General features: G+C 46.8%; 1 protein-coding gene across 1 annotated transcript in view; it reads left to right on the forward strand.

Annotated features, from left to right (window-relative positions):
• PRPS2 (phosphoribosyl pyrophosphate synthetase 2) overlaps window positions 1-17,334 on the forward strand; it is a 38,316-nt gene extending 20,982 nt beyond the window's left edge. Inside the window, exons 3-7 of the mRNA XM_035029708.1 lie at window positions 4,581-4,679; window positions 5,321-5,445; window positions 11,322-11,495; window positions 12,813-12,972; window positions 14,842-17,334. Of these exons, the coding sequence (XP_034885599.1) occupies window positions 4,581-4,679; window positions 5,321-5,445; window positions 11,322-11,495; window positions 12,813-12,972; window positions 14,842-14,934 (651 nt within the window). The 3' untranslated portion in view covers window positions 14,935-17,334. The remainder of the gene's footprint in view (window positions 1-4,580; window positions 4,680-5,320; window positions 5,446-11,321; window positions 11,496-12,812; window positions 12,973-14,841) is intronic.
• Window positions 17,335-17,593: the final 259 nt, after the last annotated feature.

Here is a 17,593-nt window from a genome sequence, read left to right on the forward strand (position 1 = left end):
CTAGGGGGTGACTGTCAAAGCAGACCTCCTCTGCTTCTGCGTGTTACGGGTTCTGGGGTGTCAGCTGATGCTGGTCTTGGCGATATCTTGTAGCTGCAGGGCCCTGAACTGCGTGCATCACTGCTTGACACAGGCTCCTGCTTGACATGAGGGACTCCATCTTGCTCTCTACACCTGTCGTTGGGAATTAGGACATTGGAAAGGTTGGCGAGAGGGCCAAAGGTGCCTGAAGCGCTTCCATTTGTAACAGTCTTTTCCGAATGTCCTGGTTCCTTGAAATAATAGCAGAAACTACTCTTCCAGTTTTGTTTCGGGGCCTTCATTTGCTGGAGCCGAACATCGAAAATTTTAGCGATCTTTCCTCTAGGTGACTCACCTAGGGTATGAACAAGCTGGTTTGCCAGATTAGTCAGATCTCAAGTGGACTTAATTTCTCATTCCATCCTGGTCCTTTCACCCAAAAGGGAAAGATCCTGGAGCAGTCATTAATAAGCACAAAATTAAATGTTAACCCCGATGGATTCAGCATCTAAAGGAAGACAGAATTTTCTTTAAAGACAGTTTGGAGGGGCGCCTGGGTGGCTCAGTTGGTTAAGCGACTGCCTTCAGCTCAGGTCATGATCCCAGAGTCCCGGGATCGAGTCCCACGTCAGGCTCCCTGCTCTGCAGGGAGTCTGCTTCTCCCTCTGACCCTCCTCCCTCTCATGCTCTCTGTCTCATTCTCTCTCTCGCAAATAAATAAAATCTTAAAAAAAAAAAAAAAATTTAAAGACAGTTTGGAGTCGATTGTAATAATCACGAACAGATTCATCAAGCTTTTGTGTGTAAGCCAGAATTTGGTTCCAGTCAACAGACTTAGGAAAAGCCATAATTGTTCAGTGGAGATTTCCAGCAAGTTTTCTAGCATCTTGCCAAAAGATAGGGGTCTGTTTCTCTAAATCCTCCTCAGGATTTTCCCATTGGGCTAGTTTCATCCAGTGTTTGGCCTGGCCCTCACCAACAAGCATGTGCACTAATTGATAAAAATCTGAGAAACCAGGGGCGCCTGGGTGGCTCAGTCGTTAAGCGTCTGCCTTTGGCTCAGGTCATGATCCCAGGGTCCTGGGATCGAGCCCCTCATCAGGCTCCCTGCTCCACGGGAAGTCTGCTTCTCCCTCTCCCACTCCCCCCTGCTTGTGTTCCCTCTCTCACTGTGTCTCTGTCAAATAAATAAAATCTTCAAAAAAAAAAAAAAAGATCTGAGAAACCAGGGTGGTAAGTTGGAATAATTATGTTAAATTCTTCAGCAAACCTATGGGAGTCCCAGTCATCTTAGGAAACTCTTTAACCATGGCTGGAAGTTCAGCCTTAGTTCAGGTAATGTAAGAAACTTGGGGGTCTGTTTAGATCCTCAGAAGACTTAACATTAAAGGGGCAGTTTTTAACTGGTTCAGGAGAGGAGAGAGCGGAGGGAGCTTCTGAGGAAAGGAAGGTTCGGCAAAAGGATTAGGAGGGGAGCACAGGAGATGAGAGGGTGCAGAGAGAACAGAAGAAGATGGAGCCCCAGGGGCGGGGCCTGAGCATGAGGTGGCTGCCTCGGATCTGGGCGGCAGGGTGGAGAAGAGGCCTCAGAAGCCCTTTTTTCTTTTTAATTGTTGGCCTCACTTAGTTTATAAAGTGTATCTTGGAAAGAGGCAATTTTGGATTCCTGATCATGTTTGGAAGCTTCAAAATACCAGTTAAAATAGAAATCCTACTCAGTTTTAGAACCGTGGTTGTTGTCCAATTCAGCTTTGAGAAAATGAAGTTCGGAGAGATTGAAACTTTCCCCATAATGGCCATTGAAGTTCTAAATTACTTCTGGTGAAGTCAGTCCCTTTATTTATAAATGTGCATGTGGAGGGAACCATAGATTTTAAACATAAAGCCGGCTGGAGTCCCATTGCTGCGGGGGGTGGGGGGGAAGCATTGTGCCCTCAGAGCATTTTGATGACCGGGATCCCATTTCTTAGAGGCTTTTCAGGAACGGCCTGGTTCCAGAAGGGATCAGATGAAAGGCCAGCACAGTTCCTGGAGGAACAGTCCAGCCCCAAAGGGGAATAGGACCAAAGGCCTTCACAGTTCAGATTGGCACAGTTCCAGTTTGAACAGGCTGGTTTTTGAAAAGGCGTCAGACTGAAGGCCAGCCTAGTTCTGCAAGAGGACTTCCATTGCCTCCATTCTGGCCTGAGTCTGTACTTTCTAATGAAATTTCCCTTTCCAGCTTCTCTCTCAACTCCGGCCAAAGGCCCTGAGGGCACAGCATCCCCTGAGAGGAACCGAAATCACCCCCTCAAGCAATGGCTGACCCAAGCAGGCGAGTGCCCCGCAGTTTGACCCCAGGGCAAATGACTGCTCGACCTGATCTTCACTGCCCACCTGCATGTCCCCACATACCCTTGTCCCACGTTTTCCTTATATAAACCTAGAGGTCTTTCTGGCACTTTGGAGACGGTCTTGGAGACACTGGTTCCTATCTTCGGGGTGTCGGTCTCTCTGAAATAAGTCCCTTTCCTGTTGCACCACCACTCCTTTCTCTGCCTTTGGATTTTGTCAGCAGCCGGTGGCCAAACCTGGTGTGTGTGGGACCCCCGGAGCCCCAGCTGCGGTTCCATTAGGAACGGTCCTGACAGGAATCAAACCGGAAGCTTAGCACAGGTCCGTCTGGAATAGTCTGAATGGGCCAGAAGGCCAAATGAGTACTCAGGGATGGAAACAAAAACAACCCCAAAACCGAGGGCTTACATAGATCCCTAGTAAAGCCCGGAGAGCTTAGACGCGAGGCATGAAGCTCAAAATCCAGGAAAAAACTTAACCTTAAAACCCCAGGGTCGTCGATAAAGCAGTGAGCCCCAGCAGCTCCGGGGGTACGGCACCTGTTTGCTCAGCAGCCCCGGAGGCATCGGGGGTCCTCTCTGGATCGCCCCTCTGATCACCAAGTAATGCAAACCTGGAGAATAGACTCTGCCAGTTACTTTACCAGCAACAGGTGTGTTTATTTGGGAACGAAAGAATTGCAAACAAACAAGGCGTGGCAAGTCTGGAGGACAAAGGAGAGGTAGGCTTTTGAAGGAGAGAAGGGGGAAGTTGGGAGGGCTGTTGTGAACTGCAAGTCCCTCAGAGGAACCTGGGAGTTCAAAGTGTGGGGGCTTCTCACTGGCTGAGCTGTTCCCTGGGGCCGATGAAAGCATCTCTTCCTCCCACCGGACTAGTAGAATAGTATCCCTGTGCAAGGTCGAGTCCGCCTCTTCCTGTTGGGTCTGCAATTGACTAGGAGTTGGGGGGGCTTGAAAGCTCCCCATCCCGAAGCGCCAGATGCCATTGTAGTGAGGGTTCCCGTAGCTAATGTTCACAGTATATTACTATAAAGTAATAGGTCTCTCTCTCTTTTTTTTTAATAAAGAACTTATTTATTTGACAGACATCAGCGAGAGCAGGAACACAAGCAGGGGGACTGGGAGAGGGAGAAGCAGGCTTCCCGTGGAGCAGGGAGCCCTATGCGGTGCTCGATCCCAGGACCCTGGGATCATGACCTGAGCCGAAGGCAGACGCTTAACGACTGAGCCGCCCAGGCGCCCCTTTTTGTTTTGTTTTGTTTTGTTTTGTTTTTTAAAGTATGGTGTGTTAAGAGAAAATAGAAATGATCTGTTAACATTATGATGTAATTCCTTCCCGTGTATGTTTTTACATGAATATACTCTTGTGTATTTAATAGGGATCGTTTGTTATTATTGTGAATGAAATTTTTTTTTGTTTCACTTTTGAGATGTAATTGACAACATTGTGTGATTCTGAATGAAATCTTTTAAGCTTACATGTATATTTTTGGGTTGGGGTATGAGAATATTACTGTTGACAGTAAAATGCTGACCTCCTTTCCTAGGTTTAATCTGTGTCTGTGTAGTCTCTTAAAAAAAAATTTTTTTTTTTTTGATGTAGACACTGTCCAGGATTTATGATATAAAAGCTAAAGCTGTGGAGAAGTTAGGTAATTTAAAGAGGATACAGTGTCAATAAATCACCTTGCATCCCATCTTGAAACACCGAATTCTTGATCGCCAGACGGTGTTCTTGAGACGCTCTTCTTGAGGAGCTGGCCTTGCCTCTGCGTCCCTTACGTGCGCTCTCTCGGCCCTGCTGGACTTCCTTCTGTCCCTGGGTGTGACCTCTTGGCCTCGGTGATGTCCCACGTGCTGCCCTTTCCGGAACAGTGGCTTCTCCCCTCTGCTGGCCACGCCGTAAAAGCAGTTTCCTCAGAGGGGCCTCTGATTCCCAGTCTCTTTAAACTTCATGCTGTCCTCTTGCTGGTACCTCTTGTTCTTCCCACTCGGTCACTATTTGAAGGATACAAATTGTGGTGTTACATGTGTATGTGTTTGCAACAGTATATGTTAAATAGTCAATATTGGGCGAATAAAATGGAATGAATCTCTTTTGTTAGGAGGTAATTTTCTTGTTAATAATTCAATAATTTAAAGTATTAAATGACTTAACGTTGATTTTATTACCGTATCTCTTCCCTTCTCTTTTCCTGTAGTAAAGTCTGTGTCTTTATTTTTTAGAGTCGTGCTCCGATTTCCGCGAAACTTGTGGCCAATATGCTCTCGGTCGCCGGGGCCGATCACATCATCACCATGGACCTGCATGCCTCTCAGATCCAGGTTCCAGCATTTTCTTTCTTGCCCTTGGTTGTGATCGGGGGCTTAATGCAAGCGGTTAAATCCTAACTCTGTTAAGTTAAATTGTTTTTGAAGTGGGTAACGTGACTCGTGTTTGAGTTTGTATGTGATTGCTCTCTTGGGTTTTCGTCTTTCCTGGACTTGGAAATGCGGTTTAATAGTTGTTACCGCTGTCTGCCACCGGCTTGCGTCCAAACAGTTTTGGAGGAGGGGGAATGGCTTCTTGGTAGTAAACTTTATAATTCCACCTCAATTTCTCAAAAATAATTAGAATGGCAGGGTTGTAATATATGTTTTTTTAACCTCCTTCATAACTTACAGTTCTTTCATCTATAAGACAGGCCCATGCTGTGCCTACTCTGTGATACAATGCGAAGAAGCATTTGGCTTACAATAAGGTGCTTAAGACACAACAGACCTCTTTTCCCCCACTTCCCTGCAAATCCATTCTCCTATTCCTTAGAATATAGGCAATCCTAAGAGAATAGAATATGTCTCCAAAGATAATGGATTGCACTGCTATAGGCCCCTGGAACATACCTGTCTTTTGATTTAATTCTGTTACAATTAAGAAAAGGGAGTCTGTTGAAAAGGCTTCTCTTGAACAGGACTTCTCCCCTTAGGGATTCTTTGACATCCCGGTGGATAATTTGTACGCGGAGCCCGCGGTCCTGCAGTGGATTCGGGAGAACATTGCCGAGTGGAGGAACTGTATCATTGTTTCACCTGACGCCGGGGGAGCCAAAAGGTAGCCAAAATGCACCGTGGTTTTCTTTTTGTTCTTTTTTTTATGTGTTAGATAAGGAAGCATGTTTTAAATTACTGCACGCTCTGTTTTATAAATGGACAAATAAGGGCACTGCGTCTTCACTTGCAGAGCAGAGAGCTGTCCTCTTTGTTACCATTTCGTCGTTCACGCAAGAAACACAGGCACGTATTTGTTTTCAGCGAATATGTTTTACTCGAGGTGGTGGTTTTTTGGGTGTTTTTTTTTTTTTAAGATTTTTATTTATTTATCAGAGAGCGCAAAGGCAGGGGGAGCGGCAGGTGGAGGGAGAGGGAGAAGCAGACTTCCCACCGAGCAAGGAGCCAGATGGGGAGCTCGATCCCAGGACCCTAGGATCACGACCTGAGCTGAAGGCAGACACTTAACCAACTGAGCCACCCAGGCGTCCCTCGAGGTGTTGTTTTTTTTTTTTTTAAAGATTTTATTTATTTATTTGAGAGAGAATGAGAGAGAGAGAGCACATGAGAGGGGGGAGGGTCAGAGGGAGAAGCAGACTCCCCGCCGAGCAGGGAGCCCGATGCGGGACTTGATCCAGGGACTCCAGGATCATGACCTGAGCCGAAGGCAGTCGCTTAACCAACTGAGCCCACCCAGGCGCCCCCTCGAGGTGTTTTTTAAGTTAACTTTTTTCTGATTATAAAAGCAATGAGCCTAATTGGAAAATAAGGCTTTTAATTAACAACACAATTGACTAAGCTAGTCCTTCCTACTGCAAACACCTGACAGTGGAAGCCAAAATAGAACAGCTTTCAAAAAGAAATCTCTGTCGTAGAGCACCAAGAAAAAGGGAAATATCCAGGACCGAGAACTAAAGAAGAGCTGAAAACCCTGCTTCAGTGGCCTGGAGGTTGGATATCAGATCCGGGAAGGGGCTGGTGGCTTGGGTATTAACTGCCCACATGGAGGTCTCCAGAGAGAAGGGAGATGAAAGTTAGACCTCTCTCCAGCAGCACAGGGGGGAAGCCAGTCTTTACCCAGCCGTTTGGATGGGGGAACAAAGTAGCCACTCGTGAGAAATCAAACCAAGAGCCTGCGCAATGTGCAGATGTGTGGTGAACTCTGCGTCCCCCTGTGGTGCAGGCATCCCTACAAAAATTGGTCCCAAGCTAAAAAGCGACTGCAGTGGGAGAATTCCACAAGCCCAACTGCTGAGTAAGCACTCCCCACTGAAGACAGCCTCATGCCTGATGATCCCAGTTAGAACACCGAGAGGGCACAGCCCACCCAGAGCCAGCGTCTGCAGAGAACACGGCGGCAGGCGGCCAGCACCGTGGGGTGGCGGAACAATTACTGGACTAAAATTCCTGAGTTAGACAGAAATCGACACGTGGTACTGAAAGCATCAGGTTGCGGCCACACTGACTAGCCTAAGAAAATGGTACTAAGCCGCGAATCTAAAGGGCTCCGCAGACTTGGGGAATTAAGGAGCAATCACTACAGAGAGTTCAGAATGCAGGGCGAGGATGATAGAAGACTGATTCGATGTGGGCCTGAGGCTTGCGGACTCCGCGTGACCTTATAGACCTGGGCAGCGGCCATCTGGGAAAGGAAGACAGGGTGGCATGGGACTTTAGTGCCCAAGTGTAGGGGTCTCCATCAGGAAGGGAGAGGGACAAGAGACCTCTTGTCTGTCAGTCCAGTGCAAAAGCAGAGAAGCTGATAAATGTGCCATGAGGGTGTCCAGTGACCGTTGGGCTCCGGGACTTCTTTAAAATGCAGCTGCCTCATTTGGCTCCCTCATCGGCCTGTAGCCTGGCTAAGGGGCTTAGAATCGAACTGAAAATCTCAAGAGTAGCCCAGAAAGCTGTCATTAAAGCCACGCAGGGAAGCAGAGGTCCTGATTCTTAGAAGGGCCCCGACGAGCGCTAAGCTGCTGTCTTGGCGGGTTGGTTCCCTGCACAGGGGAGGGCGATGAACAGGTGGGGCCGGGCCTCTGACAGCGGCAGGAAGTGGCCGTTGACAGGAAAGAGACACAAATACATCGAAGACAGAAGCAGAAAGTTAGGTTGCAAAGATACCAGCCGGGCAGCGGCAAAGCCCTCGCCCAGGGCCTCCAGGTCAAAGCACATGGAATGTTGTCTCTCCGTTGGAAATGCTTGTCGTTTACTTGGAAGCTTCAGTAAGTCACACGGTGGAATCTGCATTCAGATATGGTGAATCCGTTGGCCCGATAGAAGCTTAGAGACGAACGAGCAGGCCGGAGGTAGGTGAGCACAAGATGTAACTTGTTTTTAGTAACCGTTTTAGTGAGAGACAATTCACATACAGCCCACCTGTTTACACTGCACAGCTTAGTGGGTTTCCGCGTATTCACAGAGCTGAGCCTCCAGCACCACTCTCTAGTTCCCGAGCATTCTCATCACCCCAAAACAAACCTGTACCCGCTAGCGAGGCGCTCCCCACTCCCCCCCCAGCCCCCTAGCCCCTGGCCCCTACTGATCTCTTTCCTGCCTCTCTGGACATTTCGAGTGGATGGGTCATGCAGTACACGGTCCTTTGTTTTTAACCAGGAAAAATTACTTTGGCAGCTAATAAGCCAAAAGAATAAGAGATTCCACAAGCTCGTGTGGCCTTTTCTTTTTCTATCCCAACCCTGTTTTTTCAGTATAGTCTAAAAATACACATCCTGTTCCGCGAACTTCAAATTGGGTCATGTCCCCCATTTCCCTCTTTAGAGACCTCCGTTCTTCCCAGCGTCAGAATTATGTTATTCAGACATGTCTCCCTTTTTAGTTCACACACACGGTAATCTGCTGCACACACCTCTTCACTGTGATTTTCAAAACGTGTCCTCGTTCCATCTTAGCAGTGATTCCGCAGCTGTGCAGATCTGCTTTATTGCTCTTTATAGCTGAGTGCTAATTCCATTGTATGCATACATCCTGATTCCTTTCACGAGTTGCCCCGTTCCTCACTTGGAGATACTGTGGTGCATACTCTTAAGCACGGTCTCTCAGCGACTGCATTTTGTGTGCACTTGCAAACATCATCTATTCCTAGAAGGGCAGTTGCCAAGTACTAGGGCGAAAGCCATTTTGGTTTGCATGGAGAGGGACAAAATTGGGTGTTTTGGAAAAGATAGACCAGTTGACCATCCCAAGTATGAATGCCGGTGACTTTCTACCCAGGCCTGGGACCACAGCAGTTGAGCAGACATTTTTTTACTTTATAAACCAGATAGTGATGATACGGTATCTTTTCCTGGTAATTCTGATTGCTGTGGACAAGGTCCGGCACCCTCTCCGGCCTGTGTCTTTTCCATGAGGGCCTGGTCATGCCTTTGCCTGTTGTCAGATTGGCTGGAGGCCTTTTCCTTTGGATCATTAGGAGGTTTGTTGTTTTGTTTTGTTTTTTAAAAGATTTATTTATTTGACCGAGTATAAGCAGGGGGAGCGGCAGGGAGAGGGAGACGCAGATGCCTGCCCAGCAGGGAGCCCGACGCGGGGCTCGATCCCAGGACCCCCGGCATCATGACCCGAGCTGAAGGCAGCTGCTTAATCAACTGAGCCACCCAGGCGCCCCAGATTGTAAGGAGTTCTTTGCAGGCAGGAGGTTGCACCTTTGTTTCGTGTGGGTGTGGTGCAGATACTTCCCCAAGTTTTTCCATTTCTCCTCATTGTGTATTTTTATGCTCTGCAGGGCTTTAGAACATTTCTTCTGTCATCATTTATCTCTTCATGTTCCGGCTTCTGGGTTTAGGAAGGATTCACCCATCTCTCACTTTTTCTTCTCCCATGATTTCATATATTTCAAGACAAATTGCCTTTTTCCTTTTTAATGTTCCAGTTTTTCTTCCATGTGATAGTTGGTTTGGAATAAAGAGTGAAGAAGAATCCAGCCCTTTCTCCCCCCCAGCTATCTAGTTGTTCCAAAACTATTTATTAAATAATCCATCTTTTCCCTTTTGATTTGAAGCACCATCTTATATACCAAATTCCCCCATCTACTTGCCAACCCTTGCTTTGTTTTGTTTTGTTTTTTTAAGATTTTTATTATTTATTTAACAGAGATAGAGAGCACAAGTAGGCAGACCGGCAGACAGAGGGAGAGGGAGAAGCAGGCTCTCCGCCGAGCAGGGAGCCCGATGCAGGGCTCAATCTCAGGGCCCTGGAATCATGACCTGAGCCGAAGGCAGACGCTTAACTGGCTGAGCCACTCAGGTGCCCCTGTTTTTTGTTTTTTTTTTTTAAGATTTATTTATTTTGGGGGGTGGGGGAGAGGGAGGGGAGGGGCAGAGGAAGACAGAAGAGAATCCCAAGCAGACTCCCCACTGAGCAGGACCCTGAGATCATGACCTGAGCTGAAACCAAGAGTCAGATGCTTAACCAACTGAGCCACCCAGGTGCCCCAACCCTTGATTTTAAAAACGCAGAATCAACTAACCAGCGCTGAGATGCTATTTTTTTCAGATCCCCTTCAAGGCTGTCCCACTCAACCACCCCTGCTCCCTCTGCCAGCAAAGTCAAGCTTTTTAGGACCGTCTATTTTCGATTTTATGGCCAACTCCTTTCCTTTTCCCCAACGTTTCTGCTGCACATCATTATCTTCTTCCTATTATGGAGTAAGCTGTTCCCCAACCGACAGAACCACCACACGGGTACCACGTGATACATGCAGTTGACATTATCAATGGCATCTTTGTTCCGTGCAAAAAAAAAAAAAAAAAGTCATCAAAGAAAATAGGTATCTGACCAATTGGAACCCACTGCCTTGGTAAAAGCTTTGAAGCTTGATTGTTGCAGGTAAAAATATTGCCACCAGAGGTCACTCTTGGGTGGTCTTTGAAGCTCAATTGGGTTGCCCGCTCAAGGAAAAGTAACCCTTAGGAGATTGCTCACCTAACACTCTTGACACTCAGTATGAACACGAAACTGGTGTGGGAAGTTGGCGAAACTAATTCAGATTTAACTTGTATTGTTTTTCTCCTGGAAAGAATGTAAACACATGTTTAGAAGAAACGGGAATGAAACTGTATGTTTTATTCTAGCTTTTTCTGCTCAAGATTTCTGTGTGATACATTGTCTCAACATCATTTGTTAGGAATATACCTATTAAGTCTCATGTGCGTGGAAAAGAAGAGTTGTAGCCGGATGCCCAGGGCTCACTGACAGTGTCTGGCCTGCCACCTTCTCTTTCTGTTGCCAGCCCAGCCCTTTCTGAGTAGGTGACTTTTGAGCATTTGCCATGGATGAGTAGAGACACTCACAGTTTACAAGTCCCAAGGCCTCCAGTGCAGTGAAGCCCGTTTTCCTACGCCCTGTGTTACATGGATTTTTGAGCCGGGACTTTTGTCCCCACTGGCTGCACCACAAACTGAGCGAGTCCTAGCTTCTACGTTAACTTGATTTAAATTGTGTCGGCGACTTTTTTTTCTTACTGATTTTCACATACACTGTATTTTCACGCTGTTAAGCATACAGCTATTTCCTTATGCTTCTTTTTTAAGTTTTTATTTAAATTCCAGTTAGTTAACATGCAGTGTAATACTAGTTTCAGATGGACAGTACGGTGATTCGGCACGTGCCTGTGATTTTTTAAAAAAAGTCCGCACAAACATTAACAGATGGTGTATCCATTTCTCATTCAGTGGTTTTATCCAGTGGTCCAGGCACCTGGCATTCATCACCAGCTGCCACGAACGCAAGGCCACGTCAGCACGTCTCTCCCCGTGACGTGCTTACTGTGCAGCCCAGGCCAGGCCTGGCTTTACAAGTGAGACCTGATGACCTCCTTATCTTGATTGTGGTTGGCTAACTGCCTTCCTAAAATATAACTGTATAACGACAGGAGCTTTTCTTCATGTTGACGGGATTTTACATGTCTGTGTCTTCGAGCAGGGTCACATCAATTGCAGACAGGCTGAATGTGGAATTTGCCTTGATTCACAAAGAGAGGAAGAAAGCAAACGAAGTGGACCGGATGGTTCTGGTGGGCGACGTGAAGGACCGCGTGGCTATCCTTGTGGACGACATGGCTGACACGTGTGGTACCATCTGCCACGCCGCAGACAAGTATGAGGGACGGTTTGGGCAAGTGTGAGGGCATCTCGTTAAGAAAGGAGAAATGTCAGCTTTTAAAAATTGGGCCTGTTTTTCCTAATTATCGCTGATTGCTTGGTGGTAGGCCTTTCAGACCAAAGGATGGTCTAGGTCCACTTCTTTTTTTCTTGGTTAGAAAAAACCCTGTGGGCCTTTATGGCCTGGTTTTCATTTTCAAGGATGAGCTTTCAGTGTATTTAAAATAAAGGGTCAGAGAAGGTGCGCCCCCTAAAACTGAGCACAGAAGGAAAGAGACCATCTTGCGGGCTCCTGTGGGCCTTTTTTTCCTTCTGTTCGGCCTTCCCTCGAGCCGCCTCAGCCCCTGGCTCCTCCGAAGGATTGAAGAGCCAGGCTGTCGGGAGTGGGAGCCGCCACCCAGCCCGGCGTGGCCGCGGAGCACCCAGGCTGTGGCCGGTTGAGACATGCTGAGGACAGACGGTGCACACCGGGATTCAAAGACAGTATGAAACCAAAAGCGCAAACTGGGTCAGTAATTGTTCTACACTGAGTATAGCTCAAAATGATGGTCGTCTGGCTTTATTAGTTTAACCCCTTGGTTCTCAACCGAGGGCTGTTTTGCTCCCCGGGAGACATTCGACGGTATCTGGAGACGTCTTCAGTTGTCACAAGTGAGGGAGGGGAAGGGTGTTGCTAGTGGAGAGGCCAGGGATGCTGCTCAGCAAAGAATTAGTAGGCCCAATTCCATGGTTGATGATCCCCGATTTCATGGAATTCAAAGAGTTTTGCCAATACATACCTTAAAAGATTCTTTTTTAGGCTAATAAACGTGAGTGAAATTGGTTTTCTGTTTTTCTTTATGGAACACGCTTTTTTTTTTTTTTTTCCTTCAATTTTTTTTTTATTCTTATGTTAATCCCCATACATTACATCATTAGTTTTAGATGAAGTGTTCCATGATTCATTGTTTGTGCATAACACCCAGTGCTCCATTTCTTCCCCTCCCGCTACCTTCTTCTTCTTCTTCTTTTTTTTTCTTAACATATATTGCATTATTTGTTTCAGAGGTACAGATCTGAGATTCAACAGTCCTGCACAATTCACAGCGCTTACCAGAGCACACACCCTCCCCAGTGTCCATCACCCAGTCACCCCATTCCTCCCACCCCACCCCCCACTCCAGCAACCCTCAGTTTGTTTCCTGAGATTAAGAATTTCTCATATCAGTGAGATCATATGATACATGTCTTGGAACACGCTTTTTGCTCTCTAATTCACACAAGGGGAGAGGGCATGTGCGTACACCTCATGTTTTTGTTTTCTCTCGTATAGGCTGCTCTCAGCCGGAGCCACCAAAGTTTATGCTATCCTGACGCACGGGATCTTCTCGGGGCCGGCTATTTCCAGGATCAACAATGCTGCTTTTGAGGCCGTTGTTGTCACAAACACGATTCCGCAAGAGGACAAGATGAGACACTGTCCCAAGATTCAGGTACTTCTACACGGCAGGCAGAACCGAGTAGCGAGGAACCTCCGTGCAATCCCGAAACATAGCCCGGAGTCCTCTGTGTGTCACTGTTGCCAAGGGCGAGGCGGGGAGCGCGGGGCTTCTCATAACGAAGGGTGTGACTCACGCCAGGTCTGAGAGAGGCTGGGGCCGGTGCTGGTCAGAGGTAGAAACAGGAAGCCAGGGCGCCTGGGTGGCTCAGATGGTTGGGCGTCTGCCTTCGGCTCAGGTCGTGATCCCAGGGTCCTGGGATCGAGTCCCACGTCGGGCTCCCGGCTCAGCGGGGAGCCTGCTTCTCCCTCTGACCCTCTCCCCTCTCATGCTGTTTCTCTCTCACTCGCTCTCTAAAAAATTAATAAAATCTTTAAAAAAAAAAAAGAAAAGAAACAGTAAGCCAGTCAAACCACACTAGAGAAGGAGTTAAAAACAGGCTGGGCGAAAGCTAAACAGAACTACCATGTGACCCAGGAAGTCCACCTCGGGCTGTGTACCCCCAGGCTTGAAAACGGGTGTGTAAAAAAGCCGTGCACACGCGTGTCCATAGCAGTGCTATTCGCAGTAGCCAAAAGGTGGAAACAGCCAAATGTCCATCCACAGGTGAGTAGACAACCAAGGTGTGGTCCAGCCAGTGGAATATCATTCCTTTCCAAGGGCGAATATCCCTCTGACATAGGTGACAACATGGAGGACCTTGAAAAGACGATGCTAAGCGAAAGCAGCCAGACACAGAAGGACAGACGTTGTATGATCCCACTTCTCTGAGGGGCGCACAGTAGTGCAGTCGAGAGACGGAAACTAGAGTGGTGGTCGCCAGGGCCTGGGGGGGCAGGGATGGGGAGCTGGTGCTTACCGCGGACAGAGTTGCTGGCTGGGATGATGAAAACGTTTTGGAGATGGGCAACAGCGATGGCCACACAGCATTGAGAATGCAGTTAATGCCACTGAATTGCGTGGAAGAAGGCGATTTTTACATTGTGCGTATTTTACCACAATTTTAAGAATGGAAGGGGAAAAAACCCACAGGCCGTGGTAAAGATCTTTAGAGCTTTGCGCCTTCCTGCCCTGCCTGCCTTGGGAGGCCCCTAGAGGATTGTTGATAATCACGTTATACCCACTGCCCTGAACTGTGTCAAAGGGATCTGAGTCCCCGTTTTGGCTGTATGTCGCGGTGAGCCTTGGCAAGTCATTTCCTCGCTAAGAGCCTCCATTCTCACCAGTAAAGCGTGAAGGTGGAGCCGGGTGACCCGCTTCGTGATTTCTAATCCATCCAACAGCGACGAGGTTCATGTGGCACAAGGGGGCAAGCATTTGAAAATGGTCACAACAGCTTTGCACAGTAGCTGGGAGTCCGCAGACTACGGCCCACGGGCCCAGTGTGTCCCACCAGCAGGCACCTGGGAGGCTCATTCGTTGACCTACTGTCTGTGGCTGTTCTCGGGCTACAATGACGGAGTTGAGTCTGGCCTGCAAAGCCGGGAACAGTTACTGTTGGGCCCTTCACGGGAAAGCTAGTTTGCGGACCCCTGAGTGACGTGATCGCAGCGTTTTTGGAAAGCAAGAGAGACCTTCCATGTCATGATTGAGTAAAATTAAACCAGAGACACCCCAAGAAAAAGAGATCTCTGGCTAACAGGGACCCTGAAAAGCCTTTGAGTATCCGCACTGAAAGTCTCACTTCCCCGATCCCATGCGTGTTTGTGATTCGAAGACAGAAAAGGGGTGTGGGAGGTTCTGGTGCTCGCACGTCTCTGTGTGCTGGAGAAACCGTTTCTGGGCTCTCTAGCTTCTACGTTTTTCATTAAATACGACTGAGCTGTGTCCCACTGTTCTCTCCCCTTTTCTGTTGGCCTTCAGGTTATTGATATCTCGATGATCTTGGCAGAGGCGATCCGAAGAACACACAATGGTGAATCTGTGTCCTACCTGTTCAGCCACGTGCCACTCTAGACCCCGGACGGGGAGTGTGGGGCCAGCCTGCTCTGACTGCTCGCTTGTGTGCGCTCACCTGACTTCTTAGTTTTAGGACTCAGCGATTCTAGGATAATGCAAAAGCATCCGATCTTTGTATCCTCCAAGATGCATTGTTTCCCCCTTCTCAAGCTCAAGACCATTTATTTCCAGTTTTGGGGGGGAGGGTGGTGGTTATTTGATCTTTGTAAGTGAACTGTTGTTAATGAGATATGTTTCGTCATCCTGACTTGTTCTGACGGGTATGGAATTGTACTGCGGAAGTTCATAGATTCTATGTTTCAAGGTTGCCAAAGGTGACTTCAGATTAAAGCCTTCTGTGTAAATAATGATAATGCCTATGGACATTTGGGTAAAACCCTGTATACAGAATTAGCCTTTTACTTCCGAGTGAACCTTAGAAAATTTATAATACCCTGAATCTGGTTTTATTTTACTTTTTTCTTTTTAGTAACCAGGATTCAAATAAACCATTGTGGTTTTTGTGCTTAATTTGACCAAATTTTATGCAGCCTAAGATGGCCACTGACACATTTACTTTCTGATAAACATGAGACCTATCAGAGGCAATCAGGATTTTTTTTTTATTGTCACTTCTGAAAAACACATAACTGTATCACTTACCTGAAATGTCATGTTCTAAAATTCCAAAATTATGTTCAGCAATAGATCTGATTGAGGAAGTGTCGAGATAGACCCTGCAGGGTCACTGGGGCCACTCACGCTGTGCTCTGGCCATCCTGGGCTCCTCCTGTCCCGCCATCTTGTTTTATGGCCTCTCGTTAGCTCTCGCTTTTACTTGGCCTTTTTTCCAATAATTTCATGTTGTGGGTTTCCACCAAAACAAAGACTCCCCTAAGTCCCCTCAGATTTACTAGTCTGTTCATTGTTTCTGACATAATAAAAAGGGGAATTTTTGTGAGTACCACCAAATGCATATTTAAACATTACGTCCTTTGTTTTAATATTCTTTTGCCTTTTGTAATCAGAAGTAGCAAGTCTGTTAGACTACTGATGATTTTAACTAAAACCGTTACATGAAGAATGTGGGTAAGCAAGGCCTACAGAGAAAGTACAAATAAGTAAGCCTTCATTGTTTTGTGAAGATAACGTTCAAATGGTGGCCCAAGAGCGATCGTGGAGGCAGAGCTTGCTTTATCCACACACGGCCCTCGACAGCATCCTCCTCGGTGAGGTGCCTCCGGGCCTGTGGCAGAAGGCAAGCATCGAGTCCCTGTGAGTTTTGCTGTATGCACACGGGTGCATAACCGAGTGAATTCTTCAGCCCCGAAAGAAGAGAATTTGCCTGCGTAGACAGAGCCTGGGAATAGTAACAGTCCCTCCCTTCTGCTGAATCTTAAAACTTGGGAAATTGTCTGATCTAAATTTTGCAGGTGGCAAAACCAAATCTTTAAGTCGTTAACAAGCTTGAACCGCAATCTTTAAGGTTTCCAACTTCACTAACGCAGAGACTGAAGTTAAAAAGTACCGTTTGGGTCATTGCAGAGACTAGCATTTTCCTGTTCCTTAAAATGGTTTTTGAGAAAGACAATGGTATTGTAGCCTGGTAGAGTCAGCTGTGCGATATGGATTGACTCTATCTAGGAAGAGTTGACTTGAGATAATGTAAAGAGCCTACTTAGATGTATGTAATTTTTAGTTTTGATAAATGAGGGGTATCTATTTCTTGGGATTTCAGTGCATAGACCAATGAAAATGTAGTTACAAACACGCACAGGTGGACAGCCTCGGCTTACAAGTGTAGACACGTTGACATGACTGAAAAAAGTTGATTTAAATGTATCATTTCCTCTTAAGATGGAGTCTGAGAGAGCTAGTTTCAAAATAATCTCCAGATAAAAATTTGCATTATCATTATTGACTTAACAACTGATTCTCTCTTTTAGCCTCACTTTTTGTTTTCAAGTGTTCTGATATGTTAACTAATTTGACTAGACTTAGCCATACAACAGTGGCAGTGTGGACCTCAACTGTGTGATGGTTTCAGTTCAAGGAAGATGAAGGTGGCCTCAGGAGTGGCCCGATCCCAGTCCGTGCTGCTTGCATGCAAACATATAAGCGAAACCACCAAATGTCTCCTTTCTGTCCAGCTCTGCTGAATGGGGGCCGGACTCACGTGTATCTAGCTGAAAAGGAAAGGCACAGAAATACATATACACCAAAGCTGCTCATCCTCCAACTGAAAGCATATTAAGCAACTTGCAGATACTCCTGTTAGAACCTGCCTTTGTTTAGATGCCCACTAGATTCGGGAATGTATCATTTGCAGTGCTTGTATTGGTTTAGAATATAGGATTTTAAGATCGTCCAACACTGTACTAAAACATTTCAATAAAATCATGCTACTTCTTTCTATTATAGCTTGTGTCCTCATTGCGGAGTGCTGCGTTTTGAAGGAGTGATGTGTTTTGATGGGGTTCCTGATCGTGTTTGCTACTTCATGATTCTAGCCTGGCATATAAAATTACAGAGAAGGCAGAAGTTAATTGAAGTCATTTCTTCTCCATTGTGAAGGTATTTCTTTCGGGACTGACCAGCAGTCTCCTTGTCCCAAAGTGTAAGAGCTGTGCCGCATGAGATATCCAAGTTGGTAATTCTAGATGTTGCCTATAAAATT

Source organism: Mirounga leonina, unplaced genomic scaffold, assembly GCF_011800145.1.
Source record: "Mirounga leonina isolate KUSES-001 unplaced genomic scaffold, KU_Mleo_1.0 Mir_268, whole genome shotgun sequence".
Taxonomy (NCBI): domain Eukaryota; kingdom Metazoa; phylum Chordata; class Mammalia; order Carnivora; family Phocidae; genus Mirounga; species Mirounga leonina.